Genomic DNA, 22,900 nt, shown 5'->3' on the forward strand with positions numbered 1-22,900 from the left:
ACAAAAGAAAGTATAGACTAACTAAGTGAAACATCATATGCCGTTCCAATGATCAAGGGGGTCTTGGAGTTGAGGTTTTAGATATAAAAAACAAGTGTTTACTTAGTAAGTGGCTATTTAAACTCTTGAACGAGAAGGGGGTGTGGAAAGAACTTATCTTCAATAAGTATTTACATTCTAACACCCTCTCTCAAGTCCAAGCTAAACCTTGTGATTCGCCATTTTGGAAAGGATTGATGAAAGTGAAGGAGGATTTTTTCTAGGGGTTCTTTCAAGATTGGAAATGGTCTGGATACGAGGTTTTGGGAAGATTCTTGGTTGAGAGATAAACCTCTAGCTCAACAATACCCCGCTCTTCACAATATTGTTCAGCACAAAAATGTGTTGGTAGCAGATGTGCTAAACGAATTTCCACTAAATATAACTTTTAGACGAAATTTTAATGAATACAGGTGGTTACATTTATTTGGTAGACTAGTTCATGTCAACCTTTCTAATGATGATGATTCTTTTGTTTGGAACTTGACCACCTCTGGAGGATTCACGGTCAAGTCTATGTATCTCGATCTTCTTAATGGGCATACTGTGATTCTTCGTAAGTATATTTGGAAAATTAAAGTACCACTAAAAGTTAGAGTGTTACGTGGTTCTTACACAGAAAGGTGATTTTAACAAAGGACAATTTAATTAAGTAAAATTGGTAAGGTAATTCGACATGCTATTTTTGTGACAAAGAGTAGACAATTCAACATTTATTCTTTCAATGTCCTATGACTAAAGTCATCTGGCGGATTATTCACATGTCCTTTGGAAATTCACCTCCCAAAAATATTGCAAATCTCTTCGGAAATTAGCTTAATGGCCTTCAAAATAGTATCAAACACCAAACTAGAGTTGGTATTTGTGCTCTCTTATGGGTAATATGGCATGTCCGCAATGATTTTATTTTTAACAAATCAAAACACGCTTCTTTTTTGCAGGTTATTCCTCTTGCTATTCATTGGACCCGTTCGGGGCTATGTCTCCAGCCGGAGGAGCACCGCTAGGCCATGGATTTTGGGTGCACCCGTTTTGAGACGGTCGCTTAGGACTTATTCAGCCGGTGCGGCTGGTAGCTTGATCGAAGGATAACATGTTGATCCATTGGCGTTTTTTTTGTCGATCCTTCTTTAAGTGGTTGATTCATGTTGCGACTCTTAGTGATCCGTGATTTTCAATAAGTTTTTAATAAGGCGACTGGATTGATGCTTCAATAAATTTAAATAAAGGTTGTATGCATCTCTTCGATGCAGAGGCCGGGGTATTTTCCCTATTTCAAAAAAAAGAGATTGTATTCACAAATGTGGACCATGCATGATATATACCATATGTAAGCTAGTACCCTTTTGTGTAGTCATGGGCGTTGACTGTAAAGTTGCACTCTTGTGTCTAACCTTCAACAAACCTAGAGAAAATTAGAGAGCGTTGCAGCACTTTGATATCATTGTGAGAACCAGCCATACCGAAAAAGAGTGCCAGATACGAAAATCTTAAGATGCCACTTCTTAAAAAATGATTGTGCAACCGTCAACATGCACTTTGTACTTCTCTACCAAGCAAACAAATAATTCTTATATTTCTAGTGCATGCAATTGATGCTTCCAAGCATCCCAGTAAAGCCCCTTCAAGAGCTAGTAGGCATAAGACGAGTTGTGTCCTCAACATTTGACCCTCTCAAGTAGTGCTCGTACACTTCCACCACTGCTTTGCAGAACCTGCACATTGCTTCAAGACAGGTAGATTCACCCATGTATCAACATGATCATCAACAACTCCATATGCCAAAACCCGAACTAGGGAAAAGCATTTCTGAATGGAACAAAACCCAAGCCTAATGGTGGCATATCTCTTTGCATTATCATAAGCTTTCACACCCTACAATATACGGTTGAACACAACCCTTCGCAGGCAGAAGCATCGATGAAATTAATCTGGGGTATAGAGAGTGCATGCCGGATTGCACGGCATTTCTATCGCGGTTCAAGGTTTGATGGCCTTGGACAGATCCTCTGAGTATGGCACACTGCTGGTTTCCGTATAGAACGAGAGAAACCGCGAGCAAGATGTATTCATCATCGATCAACCGACGAGTCATTTGAAGAAGTGTCAAATCACATTGAAAGTACAATCCGTTATTATCTATAACAAAACATTGAAAGTACAATCACCAACTATGCGCAAAGAAAGATATCGTAGAAGTTTGAGATTTTTTTACATATAATAATGGTTCAAGCAAATGATCGAATACCTTGTGGGCGGAGAGAAGAGCTGCGGAGCTTTAGGCGTCATAGGAATTCGAGGCTCTGGGCGGCGAGGTAGAGCTCTAGGTGGCAGCGCTCACGACGGTTGGAGGAAGGGTGCAATAACGGTTCTTGGGAGTAGGGTAGGCGAGATCGAAGGTGCAGTGGCTAGGGCGGAAACAGATAGGTCGCGACCGAGGGGAACCACCGACAGGATCGGAAAAGCTAGCATCAGCGGTGAGTTGCAGTATCTTTTTTCGGCAGTGGCGCGATGCAGAGACGGGGAGGGAGCATGGTGACAGCCGGTCGTGAGTGTGCTCATCGGGGTGGTTGATGGAGAGGGGGGGCTGAGCGCGGGAGGTTAACGAGCAGGGCATCCATGGACCAAGCTAGAGAGCGTGCACCGCTCTGGGGTCAAAATGGGGCCTCTAGGCAGATAACGGACCACGGACACATGATAGGGCCGACAATGGGCGCAATTCTAACACAGGCGGATGCATGGACGCTTTCAAAAAGATGGTGCATGTTGGGTTGGGGGGCGTATTGGGTTGGGGAACGTATCAGGTGAAAACGACACAATTCCTGGAAATCTGAAAATATCTATAAAAAGCGTTGGATTTTGTACCAGCAATCCGATCGCCAAGCTCATTCCCACCTCCCCCATTTTGTAAAACAATCCTTGCAGTCAGAAGAAAAACCAACCCCGTCCTCAATCTCTCTCTCTCTCTCTCTAGCCTCCACTGTCAATCTTCGATTCTCCATTTCCATCCGCACATGGAGGTGTTTCCCGGCGTGCACTGCCTATTGCAGCAAACCCCTGATTTCTACAGGATTAGTGGAGCAAATCAGTCCGCAATGTTTTGTTTCTTGAGTTGGAGTGGGAGCAAAGATTCATCTGTTCGGGCTGCCTTCATGAGGACAAGTTTTTTCTTTTTTGAAGTTTCGCTCTCAGGCTTTTATTCAAAGGACGACAAAATGTCTGATTGAACAGGCTCAATCAGAAAATCAGGGATAAGTTCATAAGTAATATCTAACGGAACAATTGAGAGAGCCTCATGAGCACAAGCATGTGCCGCTTTATTAGCCTCCCTCCTAGCAAAACAGAACTTAAAACCCTGAAAATCGAAGACAGTAGCTTTCATCTCCCGAAGAATCTGCCCCGAAGCAGATCGATGCAGCTTTCCTTCGTTCCATGTTTTCACCATCAGTTGGCAATCAGTCTCCACATGTTAATTTCTTGACCCGTTCTCAATTTGCTAAAGATCTCCTAATTTTCATTCTTCATGACCATGTGCTCCTGAATGATGGGATTTCTTTCCCTATATAAATGGTGGTATGTTTAATTTTTTTTTGTATTGTTTAGATCTCATTCTGTGGGTGCTCGTGTTCCTTGAATTGTGCTGGCATACTGACCATGGAATTGATTGCTGAATATGCATGTTTTTTCTCTTTCCTCATGGCCTAGCCTGAATCAAAACCGCATGATCCATGTTTGTGCTGGTTCATAAAATCGGACACCCCGTTAGGCCGCGTCGGATTGAAATAGCTTTGGGATGCGCGCTGGGTGCGGTTTGTAGGGATTCGTAGCATAGAAAACAAAAAAAAATCCTACCGCAAGAACGAATAACAAGCCAAGATCTAATCTAGTAGATGGCAGCAACGAGATGAGATCATCATACCTTCGAAGATCGCTAGGCGTTAACATGATAAATCTCATGGAGTCGATCACTTGCCGGTTTCAAAAATGCGTAGAATATCTTGACGGTGCCACAATCGGGAAGCACCTCCGCACTCGGTCACACGTACGGTGTCGATGAAGACGTCCTTCTCCCCGTTCCAGCGGGCAACAGAAGTAGTAGATCCTCCTCGGAATCCCGGCAGCACGACGGCGTGGTGATAGTGGTGGTGAAGAACTCCGGCAAGGCTTCGCCGTAAGCCGTGCGGGAGATAAGTGAAGGAGGGAGTCGCTAGGGTTTAGAGAGAGGGGGCTAGAGCGCCGGCTCTTGGTTCCCTTGGTGGTGCGGCCAAGTAGTCGCCAGCCCCTCCCCTCCTCTCCCCTTTAAATAGCTAGGGTTCACCCAAAAACCACATTGAAGTCCAACTAAAAAAACTTACCAAATTGGGAAACCTAGATCAAGAGGGGTTCCTCCCTTTCCTTCTCATGTGGCCGGCCATGATGGTGGAGTCCACCATGGACTCCACCTTCTCACTTGGTGGGTCGGCTAGGGCTGGAGGGACTCCACCTGCCGTAGTGATTTATTCCGGATGATTCTAGAACTTTCTAGAACCTTCCATAAATTCACCGGACCACTCCCAAACTTGGAATGTGACTTCCCATATATGAATCTTATTCTCCGGACCATTCCGGAACTCCTCGTGATGTCCTGGATCCCATCCAAGACTCCGAACAATATTTAAACTCCATTATATATTCTATATCTACTTAAAACGACATCGAACCTTAAGTGTGTCACCCTACGGTTCGTGAACTATGCAGACATGATCGAGACACTTCTTCGATAAATAACCAATAGCGGGACCTGGAGATACATAATGGCTTCCACATATTCAACGATGACTTTGTGATCGAAAGAACCATTAACATACGATACTGATTTCCTTTGCCACGCGATATTTTACTTATCCGAAGTTTGATCGTCGGTATCTCTATACCTAGTTCAACCTCGTTACCGACAAGTACTCTTTACTCGTACCGTGATATGATATCCCTTGTGAGCCATTCACATGCTTGCAAGCTAATTGGATGCCATTCCACCGAGAGGGCCCAGAGTATATCTATCCGTCATTTGGATGGACAAATTCTACTATTGATCCATGTGCTTCAACCTATATTTTCCAAACACTTAATGCCACCTTTATAAGTACCCATTTACGAAGTAGTGTTTGATGTCATCAAAGCATCCATCCGGTGTAGGTGATTAACATGGTCTCATAGTTGAAGGATTAGGTTACTATGTATCTTAAAGCTTGAAGCAAAACGAACTTAATGATTTGATAATATGCTACACTTACTATGGGTGTATGTCCATCACATCATTCACCTAATGATATGATGTTGTTATTAATAACATCGAATGTTCATGATCATGAAACTATGATCATTATTAATCAACAAACTAGTTTAACAAGAGGCTTAAGACTCTTTTATGTTTACAAAACACAAGTATTAATGTTTCCGGTTAATACAATTATAGCATGGGTTTATCATAAACACAAAGATATAATCATAACCATTTTATTGTTGCCTCTTGGGCATATCTCCAACACAGTTATATGTCCGGCGCGCCCCAAATAGCTCTGGGGAACTCTTTGGGGCCTCCGACTAGAGATGCTCTTATAACAACTCGAAGGGAACCCTCCAAATAGTGTTAGGAAACCAGGGCGGACCAAGAGAAGGCCGTGGCATACTCAAGGGACCAACCGTGCATATGACTTGCCTTAGTGCCTCCCGTCGGCGTAAATTCTCGGCAGTGATCGTGATGTCGAACTAAAGACGAGGAAAACTTGCGCTGAAATCATAACCTCATATCTATTTTTTTCGTGAAAACGTAAAAAACTTTGAGTTTTGATGCACTGATACGAAAATAGTTCATATATGTACATGCCCAAAGAAGAACAGACACCACACCATACAACTCAACCCAAAGAAACTATCCTAGGGGAACAACCCAGGCCCCCGTGATCTTGCCTCGAGTTTGATTGTGTGAAGCAGGGTTGCCACAAAGGGTTGCGTTGTCGAAGAAGACCATGTCGCGATGCTTCCAGATCCACCACGTTGGGAGCTTGACGAAGTTCCCTTGTGCATCGCGGGTGTGGATCAAAGCGTCCTTGCCCACCATCCCGTGAAGTCATTCTCGGCACCAGGTGGAGTGGCAGTGGATCGGATCCAGCACATCACCTCGTACCATATTTTCCTAGCAAAGGGACAAGACATGAGGATGTGTCCCATCATCTCCATCGACTGATCACACATTGGGCAGCTCGTAGGGTGGGGTAGCCCGTGGCTTGCAAGCTGCTCCGCCGTCCAACACATGTACTAACACGCTAGCTAGATGAAGAATTTCACCCCGGGAGCCTACGACTTCCTTCAAGATTTTGACACAAGCGATTCTTTAAAGAGGATGTTGTAGCAAGATTTAGAATAGTATTGGGCATAAGTCCCCAACCTCCAAACCAACAAATCCACTTCCGCAAAGCTGAATCTTACGCAGCTGGATCCACACCCTAAACTCGGGTATGGATCCGGCTGCGTGAGGCTTAGCTTGCCCTCTGGCTGTTAAGGTCTAGATCCGGCACTGCTGGATACATAAACAATCTGTCCATTGGAGGGTGACCGGACACAGCTTGTCTGGTGCAACTAATGTAATTTCTCAAACAGATACGGGCATGTATATATTGTTCTCTTTTTATTTTCAAATGGACACGGAAAAGTTATAGGAGCAAGTCGATGTCTAGAAACCTATTTGCGGTGTATGTCTTTCGCTCAACCAAAAAAAAATGAAATTCCTAGTTAGCCCTAGCTGAGTAGAGTGGTGGTACAAAACGAGCTCTCACACATCATAAAAGTTGTTGAGATGCTCTTGGTGGAGTGGAGGACCCTGTCACAGATGCTGCCACAATGTTTCAAAGAAGACAAGAAGCAAACTTGGTCGTTATCTCCATGAGTTAAATCTGAATTGTACTCTCATTGAGAATAGTAAAGGAAATAAACCTCTTATTAGCCAAGGCGTTAACAGTAAGAATCAAGTGACCAAGTGGAAGGAAAAAGGTAAAGCAATTTGGTCCGCTCTACGGGAAGGATGGCTTAAAATCAATACTGACGCCGCAGTTGATGTGATGCAAGGTACTTGCTCGATTGCCTGCATTTGCAAAGATAGTTCTGGTCGTGTGTTATGGGCTCGCAGTGAATCTATGCTTAAGTGCATGGTCGTGTCTGAGGCGGAAGCAAAGCAGGCCTTCAGAGAATAGACGATGTGAGTTTGGCTTCCACTATCTTAGAGTCGGACTGTGCTGTTGCAGTGGAAGGAATCAATAGAAAAAACCAGGGGCAGTCTCACGCCTGGAATTTTTTTGAAGACATTAAGAAGATCCAAGATAGGTGCTTCAGGTTTGAGGCGCGGAGAATAGGAAGAGAGGGTAATGAAATGGCCCATAGGCTAGCTTCTTTAGCTAGGTTAGCTGGTTATGGCCAATCCTGGATGGGGCATGTCCCTCTAGGGATGGCAATGGGTACCCATCACCCGCGTACCCGCCGGGTAAAAACCCAATAGGAGTACGGGTTTGGGACAAAATATTACCCATGGGTTTGTAAATGGAAAAATATCATACCCATCGGGTAGAGTGGGTATGGGTATGGGATCATAGAACCCATACCCGTGTACCCATGTACCCATCTAAAATTAACAAGTAGGCCACTGAAATATTCTAAACTACTTAATTTTCCCTAAGCATGCCTTCATGTTGCTAGGCTGAACCTCACGCTTTCCGGTCTCACAACCGTTGGTATGTTAGTGAGGATTAGACCCCTATTTAGGATCACTTCACCTCTTGTGATATATTTTTAATCAATTTGATGTGTTGTAAGCGCGGGTATTTTTACCCGTGGGTACCCATTTACCCTGTCGGGTGACGGGTATGGGAAAAACTTGTACCCGTTGACGGGTATGGGTACGGGTGATGGGTAAGAATAAAGGTGACGGGTACGGGTATGGGATGGCTCTACCCGTACCCATACCCTGCGGGTGCCATCCCTATGTCCCTCTGGAGTTGGTCCAGTTGGTTGAGTCAGAGTATGTAAAACTGTTATTTCTGATCAATGAAACCCGCTTTCCCCGTAAAAAAAAAAAGTAGCAAACTTGGTTATTAAGAAAACCCTACGACACGCTCAAAAATGAGTGACTCGTTTTTACAACAGAAACACGAATGAGAGGGAGCTCTAACTCGGAGACATGGTAGATGGTACCTTAAGGTACACCACTACAGGCATGCTTCTCTTAGCATTCACAGATGCTTCAGAATTCACTCTTTTAAGCTTCAAGAAAAGAATTCACTTATAAGTACTATGGCCCATTTCAAGTGCATGAGAAAGTTGGTCAAACAACATACAAACTGCTCCTATCTGATGGATACAATCTGGACCCCACGCTTCATGTGAGCAAATTCAGAGAACATGTTGGACCTGTGGCAGCACCAGCGGTCCAGCACCTCCATTCCTTTGATATTATGATTTTTTTTTTTCGCGAGTACGCCAAAGACGTACCATATCTTTATAGAAGGTAGAAGTTTGAGTACAAGAACGGCACCACTCGCTACAAGCAACGAGCGTAACCCCACACAACACCGGCTACAGACCAAACAACCACAACACAAAGAACCTGCCCTAAGCAACAAACCAAGCCGCGTCTCGACCGACGCCAAGCACCTCCTAAAAGGAACGGCTCCCAGAGAAACGTCCTTGTCAACGCACCATCCGAAGGAGATCAATGGCGGGACTTGGACGGATCCCAGAAGCTGTCCTCCAGAACATGCCAGCAGCGACGAGCATAGCGCCTAGGAGAACTGCCAAGAACCGCTGCGTCGCCGGATTAAAGCCGCCAAGGACCTCTGCGCCTTGTCTTCCTACCCGATGCTCCCAACAGAGTTACGACGACAAAGACGCCGCCATCGAGCCGATCCACAAATCGAGGCTTTCGCCCGAAGACAACATCCAGCTCCAAGCAGGTTAGGGAGATTCCGACACTCCTGGGCGGCGCCTCCAAGGAGGGGAACGACACCCGCGGGCGCCGTCGCCGCCGGCCCGACTGAGCCAAGCTAGACTTTCGTCCGAAGCGTCGCAAGCCTCCCCCACCTCCGGAACTGGGGCCATACCGTCCGTGAGGTCTCGCACCGCCGCCGTCGCAGCCCCTCGTCGATGAAGTCGCAAAAACCGCAGAAACTCCGAAACACCCACCGCATGGCTCAAGGCAAGGCGAAGACTCCAACTCCAACTCCATCCCGACGAGGCACCGCAGCCTTCACACCCGCCGGCATGAAGCACTGCGGCCATCACTCCCGCTCCTCCGGCTTGAGCTGGGGTGGCCCTCCACGGACGCTGCCCGCTCCAGGCAAGACGTCCCTCCCGGCCTTCCCGCCCCCGGACCCAGATCGGGCCCGCAAGCCCAGATCGGGCCCGGGCCGCCAGCTCCTGCCTGCCTGCGACGCCGGCGAGGAGCACCGCAGTAGCGCCGGCCATGGTGGCAGCGGTCCTCTGCTCGCCAGGGCGCTCCCTGGACGAGGCCTCCGCGCCGCCGCCACCCCGCCTGCCGCTCCCGGACGCCACTCACGAAGCCGCCGCACCTCCACGACCTCCCTCCGCCCGCCTCGCCGGGATCTCCTCTCCTCTCCTCTTCACCCGACCCCTCCGCCACGCGCCGCCGGGAACCACTCTGTAGAAGCCGACAGACGCAGTCGTCGCCCGCGAGGAGGCGACCACGCCGCCGAGCTCCGCCGCCGAGCTCTCGAGGAAACGCCTCGCCGCGGCGCGCCGGCCCGCCGCGCAAGGTGCCGTCGCATCCTCGTAGAGGATCTCCAACGCCCGAGGGAGAGGCCCCGCGCCACCTCCGCACGGACAAGATCCAAGAGCCCCCGCCGCCGGCACCGCCAGGGCTTTGCCCGGCGGCGGCGGCGGGGGGAGCAGGGGGAAGGGGCTGGGGCTAGGGTTTGGTGGAATCGCCCGCCCGTCGCCCGCGGGGAGCGACAGGACGGGCCCCTATATTATGATATATATGATCATGGCAAACATAGAAATTGACCCTGAAACTGTTTTGAACAGAAAACTGATACCGAGGAAACAAGGAGATGTCGGTGTGCCTACTGTCCGGTGGCTAATCAACTTACTAAATGACTCAACTACTTGGGTCTTGGGAGGACTACAGCTTCATCCAAAAAGTATCCTCAGACTTCCAGCCTTGAGGAAAAGCATATTGTTGACGGCGGGGAATTGTAAGGAACTGTCTACCCGATGAACTGTCTTATGAAGATTCGATTAAGTAACTTACTGCTTTGCTTGTCATGTCCATCCGTAGCTGTTCATTTGTGATCGAACGCATCACAAAAAAACTTAACGCTTCTAACCACCTCACTTTATCTTCAGTTTACTTTTTCTTCGTCTGCTCACTTGCTTGTCATCACTCGCCATGGATATCTAGCTTGTAGCCGAGCATGTAATCTAGCCACCGTTGTTCTGGCTATTGACAAACTCGTCTTTGTAAACCTTGAAACGCCAGCTAATCTATCATCTGAAAGTAGCTAAATTTCTTGTTTACTCTGAATATTTCTGAATCTGTTCCATTTCCTTATGAATCTGTGTTCGGGCTTACCAAAAGCAGAGAATAATCGATGGAGTTTTCTAGCCAATCTGCCCAGAAAGATTTAGTTAGCGTTCATCAAATTGCACTCGTCAGCAGTGTCTAACTGTCTATCAATACTGCATTCCATCCTAATGTAGTACTTCACACCCTGATCTTCAAACAAAACAACACCCATTCCATGTACAGAATTGCTGACATGCCTACCATCTACGCCCATTTACAACACACAAAAAAACACTAGCCAGTGATGCTAACGAGGAGCCACTGTCCCGGAAGGGATGCCGCTGTTGGCGTGGCCGCTGTTGGAGGCATGGGATGAGTCAAATATCTCCCCTGTCAGGGACATGGATCCAGAATCTGTCAGTGCGGCCGAAGAGCCTGCCACCATGGAGGTTGAGGAGAAGAGATCCTCCCCTTCAGGCAACACGCTCCGGATGCCATCCAGCTCCCTGACGATCTCGGCCATGTAAGGCCTCGCATCAGTCTCGTCCCGGCAGCATTTCAAGGCCAGTGAGAGGAACCTTGTGGCGCATTCCGGAGGGCATGAGGACATCCGGCTGTCGATGACTCCAGAAATGTCTCCAGATCGGTAAGCCGAGTTTACCTACAGTAAGAAACACATTATATATTAGTAGTTCGGTCATAAAATTCTACTGATTCTTACAGAAGGTAAAAATAAATCAATATCTCAAGCAGTACATTAGGTACGGATCAGGGTGGGAACCTCTGTACCTCTCTGACGATGTTTTTGCCAAACTGGATTGGCTTCATCCCGGTCAATAGTTCAAGAAGCACAACACCGAGGCTATAAACGTCACTTTTTTCTGTCAATTTATGAGTCAGGAAGTATTCTGGATCAAGATAGCCCTGCCAAAAATGAAGAGGACAGATATGATCAACCGAGCTTTCATACTACAAATTACATATAAGTAGGCTCAGCTGTTTCCTGCTGTCTAGTATGGAACATCAGTAATTAGATCATAGTGAGTACAGCTCTTCCTACATTACTAGGTGTACTAAGACTTACTGGAGTGCCCTTGACAACAGTGGAGATATGAGCTGGCAATGTTCCTGAAATATCCGGGACCGGAGCAAGTCTTGAAAGACCAAAGTCAGCCACCTTCGCTACAAACTTAGAGTCCAATAGAATATTGGTGGCCTTAACATCGCGGTGGAATATAGGAGGATCTGCCTCGGTGTGTAGATAGAGGATTCCCTTTGCAGCGCCCATTGCAATATGCAACCTCTGACTGAAGTTCAGAGGTCTTTTAGAAGTTACTGCACAAAGTGTCAAATTAGATTAGGTGCTTGACACCCAATTTGTTTTCGGTTATAAAAAAAAAGCATATACTACCCTGTGTTCTGGGTTTGGTCAAAGTCAAACTTTGTCATGTTTGATCAAATATGTAGAGAAAAGTATCAACATCTAAAATACAATATTAGTATTACTAGAACCACCACAAAATGTATTTTCATATTATATAAACTTGGTATTATGAATGTTGCTACTTTTTACTACTTGTTTGGTCACATTTTGTTAAGTTTGACTTTGACTATATCCAAAACACAGGGTAAATAAAAGCAAAGGGAGTAATATAATAGCATGCATCACTGATGAACACACTAAATAGTTTGAGGATAAAAAAGTACTAATGTAAAAAGACATGGTTATATCAGGTGAGATGAAACTAGAAAATCATAAACGCGTGAATACATGCCGCTTACGCACCAGAAAGATGATCACGTAGGGTGCCATTTGGCATGAATTCATACACCAACATCTGCAAAACACAATTCTCTATCAGCAGCAGATCCCGTGGTCTGCAGATACTTTACAATATAAGACTAACTAAGCAGATCTGAGGTCACTGGAGAACCCTAAGCATAAGCATGCTTAGCACGACATTACCAATATACGAATTTCAATAATATATGTGTATTTGATTTGAAAACTGAGACACACACCTGTTCCTCTTCTTCATCACAATAGCCAATCAGGGATACCAAATTACGATGATGCAATCTTGACAGCAGCTCTATTTCTGTGCAAAATTCCTTTGAACCTTGCAGAGAATCTTCATGTGCTCGTTTGATTGCAACGGCTGTTCCATCATCTAGATTTCCTCTATAGACTTTTCCATAACCTCCTTGACCAACTTCAGCTGAATCATCGAAATCATTGGTTGCTTTAGCCATTTCTTCAAATGTGAAGCATCTCACACCATCGACCTTGACAGAGAACCTCGACAGTACTGCAAAATAATCTGCTTCTTCAGATGTTGTGGACTGAATATAATGGCTACTGCGATACTATAAATTTACTTGCTATATATAGTTGAAACATGCTAGACGTTGACATGTCGTAGCTCCTTATCCTACTAAAAGAAAGATGCTCCTATATAACATTAGTTGCCAGGTGAAGCAGCAAGGCGTTTCTAATTCGTCAGACAACAAGGTTTTTATATGTAGCACATGGAAAGATATGTTCATTAAACAAATGTGATGACTTACATGACCGCCTCGAAACTGTTCGACGTTTTGACCGTTTTCTCATTACAAAAATTGTAAAAACCACAGATACTGCAATAGCAGCAGTAATCGTTCCTACCAAAATCCCTGCTAGTACACCCTTGTTTAAACCTGATGACATCACGGCTGGAAATTCTGCAAAGCAAAAAGAGGCAAACCAATAAACTAGTGAATCATAAAATTATATGGAGTATTTTGTACAGCAGAATCAGTATGGACCATGAAGTGGTAAATTTTAAAACAAGATTTTTTCTTCTAAATTCCTCGTTAAACTGGCGCGCCTTTTGAAAAGATCTCGGTGTTTTCATTCTGTGGAGAGGTCCTCCCATCTCTTAGGAGAGTTTCATTCGCATGAACCCTAAGAATTGGATAATCTCCCTACTTACTTTTCTGCACCCATCATGAGCGAGCCTTCTTTGAGGTATTATTGGGCTTGAATAAGGGATGACAATTATCTCATAAAAATAACCACAAAAAAATCATGGGACATACGCTGGAAGAACGCAAAAAATAACAAAGTTTATCATGTAACGTGCAATTATTTTAAAAAATTGAACTCTATAGTGTATACTATCTCGTATGGTAGGAAAATCAAATTTAAAAATTCATGGATTTCGATTCCATTAGCATAAGAAACAGTTGTAAAAACTCTGTTAATATCACATTGCCTGTTTGCCAAAGTAATTGTTTAATTGGTAGAATTGTGAGTGGCATCTTTTGGTGCAAAGTAAATTCAACATACCGTCTGCATAGGAACCAAGCGTGAAATTGAGAAGCTCGTACGGACCAAAAGTATCTGATAGAGTAATCTCCCATCCAGCAAGTAATTCCCTGAGCCGCATAACCTCCGACATAGTGAATAAACTTGTATTATTTGGGAATAACTTCAGATGCATATTCAGCCTTGGACCAGCCTCCCATATGTACTGCTCAATGTATAGCTGGTAAATACTCAGGCTCAATAAAGACGTTGAGTCGATCTCAAAGGCTTCTTTGTATGAGCGAAAGTCTGAGATCCCTGGACTCTTCAGCCGAAATCCAACTCCGAGAGGCACAGCACAGAAGCAAGGTATAGGGGAAGATGGATTGTATTCATAAGTTTTATCTTTCGGACAAGGAAAACAGTCTATACTAACTTGTGGTCCAGATGGTGCTTCGTTTACAGATGTGGGTTGACAAAGTCCGGCTGCCCGAGCTGCATTAGAAGCGTCACAAACAGGGTTTCCAGAAAGCCTGTAGAATAACGATGGTAATGATTATTGTCACACCAGAAAGAGAAATGATTTGGTTTACAAATTCTTGTGATCAGTATTATATTTGTCTGTATTATTGGATCTGCATTAAACTTATCAATGAAATTTCCATACTCCAAGCAAACCATACAGCTGAAACTGGGATATCTATATATGTATGCAGGAAGTATGAACTGATAAGGAAGTACATACAGAAGAATGACAGCTTTTGGAGGCTCAAATGCAGCCGGAATAGTGTCAAGGGAGTTGTTTTGAAAGTCCCTGCAGTGTCACAAAAATACATTACACATTCATATCTCAAATAGATTAGCAGAAAGTACATTTGCGAAGAGTATCATACAGAACAAGGCTTCTGTTTCCCGTAAAAGTGATGTTACTCCAGATTGCCGATGGAACAGCGCCATCGAGATTGTTCGCTTCAACTGACCTGTAAAACGACATCTTCATATACAACAACAGAAACAGCAAAGCCTTTTGTCCCAAGCAATTCGGGGTAGGCTAGAGATGAAACCCAACAAAAACCTATGGCAACCAAAGAGTGAAAAGAGGAAAAAAAAAGTACAAAGTGCAAGAAATGTAAATTAAGGTTCCGGCACATGAATTGTGATTTTCATGCAGTTCTATCAAGTGCAAAATCTATACTGTAAAGTGACACCTTCATATGTAGTTCTATCAATTACTGCTGGCCGACATACTTGTTCTTGTAAAGTAGGTTCAGTTTTTGTAGAGAACGCTCAAAACCTTTGCTCATCTTTTCAGTTTTCATTAAATGGGACAGCAAGTTAATTTGCAAGAAAATCACAAACGGTTTTGTCACAAGAAAAAAAAAACACAAACCTAGGCAACAAGCACACGCTAGGATCAGTTTTGACAACTTTTCTTTTCAATCACTAGTTGTTATGCAAAAGAAACGTATTAAGTTGTAGTTCAACAGGGAACACATCCATCTTGAATGGCATGATAGGTTAGCTAGCACTCGAGAAAAGCACAGGTGGTTGGATAAGTGTCTTGTAAGTTAAACATTACTTACAAGAACTGAAGATTAGGCAGCCCAGAGAAGTTTGCCGGAATAGTTCCATTAAGAAAGTTATGCGATAAATCTCTGCAAGAAACTAGAAGTTAGTTTTCTTATTTAAAGAAGCACATAATAAGGTTACCAAGAGCAACATACATTGTAGTGATATTTGAAGCGAGCCTATTAGTTGGTATAGATCCTGTCAGTTGGTTCCAGCTAAGATCCCTGAAATTGCATGCCAGAATTAGCAAAGAGATGCAGAATAATCTCCTGCATGTCGTAAACTGAATGGGCAATTTTATCGAGAGAAAATATTCAGAAAACATACTGTGGACAAAAAAATTGTTCCAAAAGTGCTAGTACGAACTAACAAAAAAGATACTACCTGATAGTAGGATATCAAAAATAGCAAAGAATGAAATGAAATTGCAGCATTTATTTTTATTTGGACTTACAGATAGCCAAATTCAGGTACGCCACTTAGATCAGGAATAACTCCTTGCAAACTGCAATTCCTTAGACTCCTGGTAACATGAAAATGATTATGAACTTGAACACATATCTTGATTTGAGTTTGTGTATGATATAGAATGGACGTTACAAATGAATTGTCTACATAGACTGAGGGCCTGATTAATTGGACAAGGGGACATTTTCCCAAATACGTAAGATTTACTCTATGTCTGAACCAAATATCAACGAACCCAAAAGAAATACCCATCTAACCCTATGGTTCATGTCGCATGAGAGAAATTGGAGGATCTTCTAGGGGAGAACTACGATATGCAGGCAATGGCTTCACATCATGGCGGAGTGCATTCCACCACCTGTTGCACTAACCACTGTCAGAGTACGCTTTACTGTTTTTGTCGCATGTGTTGTATTCCCTTATATCAGGCCTTGGCATATGTTCGCCAAAGCCTTGCACAACTCTTGTAACTAAAACAGCTTCTCTTTTAAATCAAATGACGTGGAAATAAATTAGAATCTCTAAATGTCAGGATAAATATGAAAAAAATCGACATCATTGACACAGAAGAAATCTGCATGCATCAAGTTTTCAAATCTTAATTCTGTCCAACTACAAATCCTTCTGCAAATACTTAGACACTTTGAAGAACTCTTAGTTTGGTATTATCCACAACATGATTTGGGTTTTTCCTTGTCCATGTGTAGATGGGATTTGGAGTTGAAGTTTTGTGAGATGGTAGCTGCAAGTTGTGTCAATGTTTCTGGTTTTTCTTTTGGGAGTTCTTTTCAAGACTTCCAGAAGTGCTAATTCGGAATGAAGTACACTAGTATACCTAAAGTGTCTACTGCACACAATTCTTCTGGGGTTTACTCATATTTCATGTCTCTACACACACATTTCAAACAAATTTTGTCTACTGAACACCGATTTTATCCACTCAAACATCTTATGTTAACTATCTAAGTCTGTCTTTCTTAGTAATATGATTGCAGTTGAAATCAAACTAAATTGAAGGAAATGACAGTATGGAGGAAAGGGGCTGTACTCACAGCTTTAAAAGTGTCTGTATGTTGTTGTATGCAGCAGGGACGGAACTTCCACTGAAGTTATTATTATCAGCCTGACTAGAAGTAAAAAAAAAAAACATACAGATATAAGAAATGAAAGTTGTTAGCTAAGTGAGTATCAAATTTATCTAAAAGAAGAGAGAACCATTCTGAGAGAAAAATATTTGTATTGTTCAGTAACACAAGCAGGGTAAAACCTATTACATGTCAGCAACGTTTAATACAGCAGTAAAGTTATATCATAGAGTATAGTCCTGAAATATGCAGGCTGCAGCATTACTTAATCTTCTTAGATTAGAAAAACTAAAGTAATCATCATGATACCAGCATCAGATATACATATACTCTCTGAAAAATCCACAACGCATTCTGATATAAATTTAACTTTTCTATGTCAAAGAAGTCTCATATATTTACACAAAATGTACTTACAATATTTTCAAACTAGGCGTCTTCGCTAAGTCCGGAGGAAGAGGTCCAGATAAATTATTGGTATCCACAAGACTGCAAGTTTACAGTAGTATATGAGTGTAAATACAACCCATGCAGCAGAATAAATAATAGGGAGAAAAAAGAAAAGCTCAGAACTCAGAATAAATGAACAAAAGCAGTGGTCCACTTACAGATGAAGGAGCACAGGCATTCTGGATAACTCTGATGGGATTTGCCCACTTAATGAATTGTTGTTCATGTGACTATAGATAAACGGAGAGTCAAGATTATGAGGAAGCTTAAATAAGAAGCAACATAGGAATGAAAGCGAGAAGATTATGATCTTGAAACTTACAGATGCCTCATGCTTGTTAAATTGGCAAACGATTTAGGTATGGGCCCAGATATTTGGTTTTGGTCAATCTGTAATCTGTTTAACTTCTGGAGATAGCCAATCTCATCTGGTATGGAACCAGATAGTTGATTACCATTCAAAGTTCTGGAAAATATGAGGAACAGTGAAGATTATTCTGAATGTTTAATTGCATTTAGAAAAATTGTACTCATCTGCCATGCAGAACTGAAAAGAAAACTAGACAGTAACATCTATTACTGTTTCGACAATGGTGAGTGTAGAAGGGTAAGAAAAGTGATCCGCCCAACAAATGTTGACATAAGAGCAGGAAAACTTCAGATATGTGATACGCTAATTGAGATGAAGTAAAAAATCAGATATATACAAAACTGCCTAGTAATCTAGGTGCCTTATGACTTATGTACATATATTCCCTCCGTTCCAAAATAAGTGTCAGAGATTTGTCTAGATTCGCATGTATCTACACACTAAAACGTGTCTAGATACAGGCATATCTAAACAAATCTGCGACACTTATTTTTGGAATGAAGGGAGTATATTTGAAAGAAAATAGGCATTTGGAAAGTTTTTTTGTAGGTCCAAAGCCACACCGTTTAGCCCATTTAATGCATCTTTAGAAAACAATAGAAGATTGGAACATTGTGTGTCTAACTATCTAAAATCCAAAAGATGGGACCAAAACACAAAGGCTAAGTGCAAACGTTAAACCAAATATATTTGCCGATATAAATGTTGTGCCATTTTAGGCACACAGGGTAGGTGCTTAAAGTTCTGCTTAGCAAGATAAACAGTACAGTGAGTTCAGGTCCACATTGAAAATGTAAGTATACAAGTAAGTTCAGATATGAGGAACTTACAAAAGTCTGAGCGTTGTGATATTGCCTATCTCTTTCGGGATGTTACCAGTCAAATTGTTCCACATAAAATCTCTTCCAAAACAATAAAAAATAGAAGTTAGTTCACATATGTAATATGTTGGGTACTTAATGGTACAACCTGAAAAGCATACATGCAGAATAAAGAACTAGCCATGAAAGAAACAGTTCAAATGGGACAGATCAGGTATCATTTTTCCGTCTGGTTATTTGAGGTAATAGTGAAGAAACATTTTAATTGCTAAATTCAGCTAGCAACTTTAACTGTTCAGCAAATCATACTTACAATTTTGTCAGCTGAGACAGAAGACCAACCTCTGGTGCCAAAGTTCCAGAAAGATTCATCTTAAACAATTCTCTACGTGGGCAAAAAAAACATGATTAAACAAAACTGGACATGATATGCCATCAGTATAACATGCATTATACAAAAATTATAAATAATAAATAACAAGCAGATTCTAAGACACAACATAGAGTAAAGTAACAAATGCATCAGCAAATGACCCTTATTTTGACCAGGAATTGCAAACTTAGCCTGAAACAAAGAAGAGGATCTACATGGGGGAGATTTAGTGACATTTTAAGGTTTCGCTGTAAGGTTTGACTGCCATGGTCTTTGGTCTAAAAAAAATATGGGAGAAACTTACTAAAGCTGTGGATATATGCTTCAAAGAAAAAATGGAGATGTGGAAGATCTCTAGCTAATAAAGCAAGTTGTTCTTTCAGTTCTATTTAGTTTGGAAGCTCCTTTTTATTGTTGTTGCTATTATCTGTGAACAGTAGTTTGTTGCAACTTGCAAGTTTAATTGCTTCAGTAGAGGGATCGATGTACAAGTACACGGAAAGACCATATTAAAGCTAACCTTAACATGTCGGAAAAAGTAAAGTGCGATATAAATAAGGATGGCGTGTTAACCATACAAATGGGTTACATGAAGATATGTGTCACTTGATATCTTGTTGCAGATGACTCCTGTCCAGTTTGATTTGCATGGATCTCCTCTATTCCAATTCTTGAGGTTATTCATAGGATCAATTAAACTTCCTTTGATAGCATTGAGAGCGTTTGCTGCATGTAAGACAGGGAAATTTTAATGTACAGCAGGATAATATTGATATATTATGTCAATGAAAACCATCATCTAGTTATATCCACTAGGCTACTACTAATAGAATAGTATGTGTAGTACTGAGATATTATATGTATGATTAGGTGCAGTTTGTGAACTTCTTGGACTAGTTCATGGGTCTAACTGATTAGTACTGAAACATAAGTGGACACTTGACAAGATGAGAAAACTGAGCTCTTGAAGATACTTTCAAGACTTCCAAACATGCAACAAATAAATCTGATTAAATCTGCACAAACAAGGGCGTGCACACAAGGGAATGGCATCCAGTGCTTCGATAGGCTAATATTCAGGAGCCAAAGGGGTAGCTAGTTGGCAAACCACCTTCAGTTATTTTCTGCAAAAAGTGACTAAGAACTAGAGGTTACCTTCAGTAGGGTGAATGCTCTGTCCCCTTACGACACCCACATGAAAGATGCACAAAAGAAGCAGGGTTGCTGCCCCTGCATAGAGGAACCCTCCAAAGCTGGCCATGTCTGTACAAGAGAATCTGCAGCAACTTGGCGTCCCTTCGTATCCCTAAAAGTCTGATCATAAACAAGGAAAGAAACATGTGCTTAGGACCATTCCAACGATTGATGCCTCCAGGATGAAGGTGCTTATTCCTGGCATCTAAGGTGTGAAAGCATTTTCATTGACTCTGATCCTTAATTAAGAAATAACAACGTGTATGGCCTAACTCTGCATTTCGGGAGAAGACATGGCCTAGAGCTAGCAAAATGAACTCGCTTTCATTGACTAGAGAAAAATAAGCCAGCTCGCACAGTACTTACACTCCATAGTTGATTATAGTAAATCCATTAACAGTGACAGCAAGACCATACTAATCAGCAATTGGGACTTCTTTTTTGTTGTTGAGATGAGAGCAATTGGGATTTGAGCAGACGTGCTAAGGCTAACGGGTATGTGCACAAGGTTAAAGGAGTAAAAGGGTTGATTTTGCACGGCAACCGCATGCACGTTTCCGCAAAGTATTGGCTAGTTGCTAGCGCGAGCATCTCATTCGGTTACTTTTTCAGTTATCAGTTTTCAGACAGATAAAGCTTGGAAACTGGAAAGCTACTAGAATCCAAAAGGAACTAAGAGACCAAGAAAGCTACTCCCTCCGTTCCATAATTATTGTTGTGGAGTATATGATGAACAGCAGAAGGGGAAACCGAAACGTGCAGTGAAATTTTGATCTACCAGAGAATAGCCGCGAAGAGAGGATTTTTTTAAACATTAGGCTGTAGCCCTGCCTTAAATTAATAAGACCGGCAAGATGATACAAGATGCTGAAGAGAGGATCGAAAACTAATTACTGGAAAACCCGACATAAATCCTGCTGCTCCCAGCGGACCTCAATCGAACAGCAGCGACAAAACAAAAGAAATGTTTTGGATAATGAGAAGCGGGCAGAGGAGGAGATGAATCAAGCACCTGGGTGGCCGGAGACGAGCGAGGAGCCCCGGCGGGGCGGGCGGCGAGCAAATGCGGAAGCGGACGCCGATGCTCTCTTCCCGACGGCGACTAGTACCGGCAAGGAAGGAACGGGAGGCCTCCGCCTTTTGTAGCTGTTACTGTTCCAGGTGGCTTTCCACCCGCCCCCACCTCCTCCTTTGGGGTTGCGGCGCGGCCAGCGGCGAGCGAGCGAGTGGGTTGTTGGTCGGAAGAGGAAGGAGAGGAGTAGTAGCAGAGACGCAGAGTAGAAGTAGCACTAGTTTATTGGCGCGGCTGGCTTATTCTATTGTTGCGTCGGGGAGTGGCGAGGCTGGGTCAGGGAGGACGACGGCTCGGCACCCGCGTCCGCCGCGGTTCAACGGCTCGGCGACCGCCGCGCCACCGCCGTGGAACGGAGCGAGCGAAAGAAAGGCCTCGTGCCGACTCTGACGCCTCCTCCTGGATTGCAGGGGCCAACAACAAGCGAATCCGTCGTCTTTAGACGCGGAGAAAAAAGTGGAGGAGTGACATCTTGCTGCTGTCGTTTCTTGTTTTCTCGTCGCCTGTTCATACAGGAGTGACACGACGAGTCGAGAGATGGGTTTTGTTTGGTTGGTGGCTCCAGCACGCGCGCATTGGATTTGTTCTTGTGGGTTTTGTGGCTGTGAATTGCGATGTTGGCCTCGCTCTGCCATTCGATTGTTTGTTCCTACGAAGTACGATATGGACCGTTTGATTGCGGGATGGCAGCTGCTGAAGTCGATGGTGCAACAAAAGTTGCACTGCAAATTTCTGTGGAAGCGCCCATCGTAGAAAAGTAAAATTAAAGTGGTCTATGTCGATCCATGGCTTTTATTTGTCAAAATGTTGCGTGGTAAAGCGATGCTTTACCCCTAACAAAGATGTTGCTCCTTATTGTGGAGAGGTTAAAGGGATGTGCGGAAAAATTGTTTCATTGGTTATTATTATTCTTTAGATCCGAAGCTAGAATTTGGATGTAAAATCAGTGCATAAACTAAACCCTAGCTCCTGCCACTTTGGTTTTCACTCCGAGGTGAAAGCCTCTTTCGAGGACCGCTCTTGTTCGCTACCTCCCATATCAACGGTGCTTGCAGTCCTACTTTTGATGGAACTGATAACTTCCCGCGGCTGGGCATTTCTCACCACGATCTGCTTTTTTTTCGAAATGGGGATTTAGACCCCGGCTTCTGCATCATGATGATACAAACGGCCTTTTATTAAAAAGTTACGATCTGCTATGTGGTGAGACTAGTTAGTTCTAAGGTTGAGCTAGAATTTATAAACCCTTGCACGCTAAATCTAGCACTTCAGGTCCGATCTTTCTTCAAGGCGTCATCCTTGAAGCAGTGATATTTATACTCAGATATGAGAATCCTCAATCAAGCATGTCCTTGCGTCAACTACGTGGTCGTGAATTTCACCACCAATGTTGGGTACAGTGCGACCATTTTTTCATGGTCTAAACTGTTTTCACCATTAATTGCATAACATGACGATTAAAGAGATAATAATTTCGTTGTCCAAATTTAGAAGTAGAGTAAATGAAACTTAGTAGGACAGTGTGTTGTTTTATTGCTGGATGCATATTTTTCCGAAATGGGGCATGGCCCTGCATCAAAGTGATGCATATCACTTATTTATTACTTTATTCAGAGCAATG

The 22,900-nt window shown here is 43.2% G+C and overlaps 1 protein-coding gene across 2 annotated transcripts; it reads right to left on the reverse strand.

Moving 5' to 3' along the window:
- Positions 1-10,670: 10,670 nt before the first annotated feature.
- On the reverse strand, positions 10,671-21,586 carry LOC124661128 (probable LRR receptor-like serine/threonine-protein kinase At1g06840). 2 transcript variants are annotated; one of them, XM_047198984.1, is made up of 21 exons: positions 21,220-21,586; positions 20,169-20,327; positions 19,592-19,739; positions 18,954-19,025; positions 18,650-18,721; positions 17,772-17,915; positions 17,608-17,679; positions 17,417-17,488; positions 16,967-17,041; positions 15,901-15,969; positions 15,602-15,670; positions 15,461-15,532; positions 14,771-14,857; positions 14,623-14,691; positions 13,920-14,410; positions 13,160-13,312; positions 12,614-12,900; positions 12,378-12,429; positions 11,676-11,926; positions 11,381-11,515; positions 10,671-11,252 (listed from the first exon to the last, which is right to left on the reverse strand). In XM_047198984.1, exons 2-21 carry the CDS (start codon positions 20,272-20,274, stop codon positions 10,899-10,901), a joined length of 2,850 nt encoding a protein of 949 aa, XP_047054940.1. In that variant the 5' UTR covers positions 20,275-20,327; positions 21,220-21,586; the 3' UTR covers positions 10,671-10,898. The 2 variants fall into 2 exon arrangements, with proteins under 2 accessions (XP_047054940.1, XP_047054941.1); XM_047198985.1 differs by lacking the exons at positions 20,169-20,327; positions 21,220-21,586 and having other exon boundaries at positions 18,983-19,025; positions 19,592-19,646.
- Between the last annotated feature and the right edge of the window lie 1,314 nt (positions 21,587-22,900).

This window comes from Lolium rigidum, chromosome 6 (genome assembly GCF_022539505.1).
Source record: "Lolium rigidum isolate FL_2022 chromosome 6, APGP_CSIRO_Lrig_0.1, whole genome shotgun sequence".
In the NCBI taxonomy this organism is placed as follows: Eukaryota; Viridiplantae; Streptophyta; class Magnoliopsida; order Poales; family Poaceae; genus Lolium; species Lolium rigidum.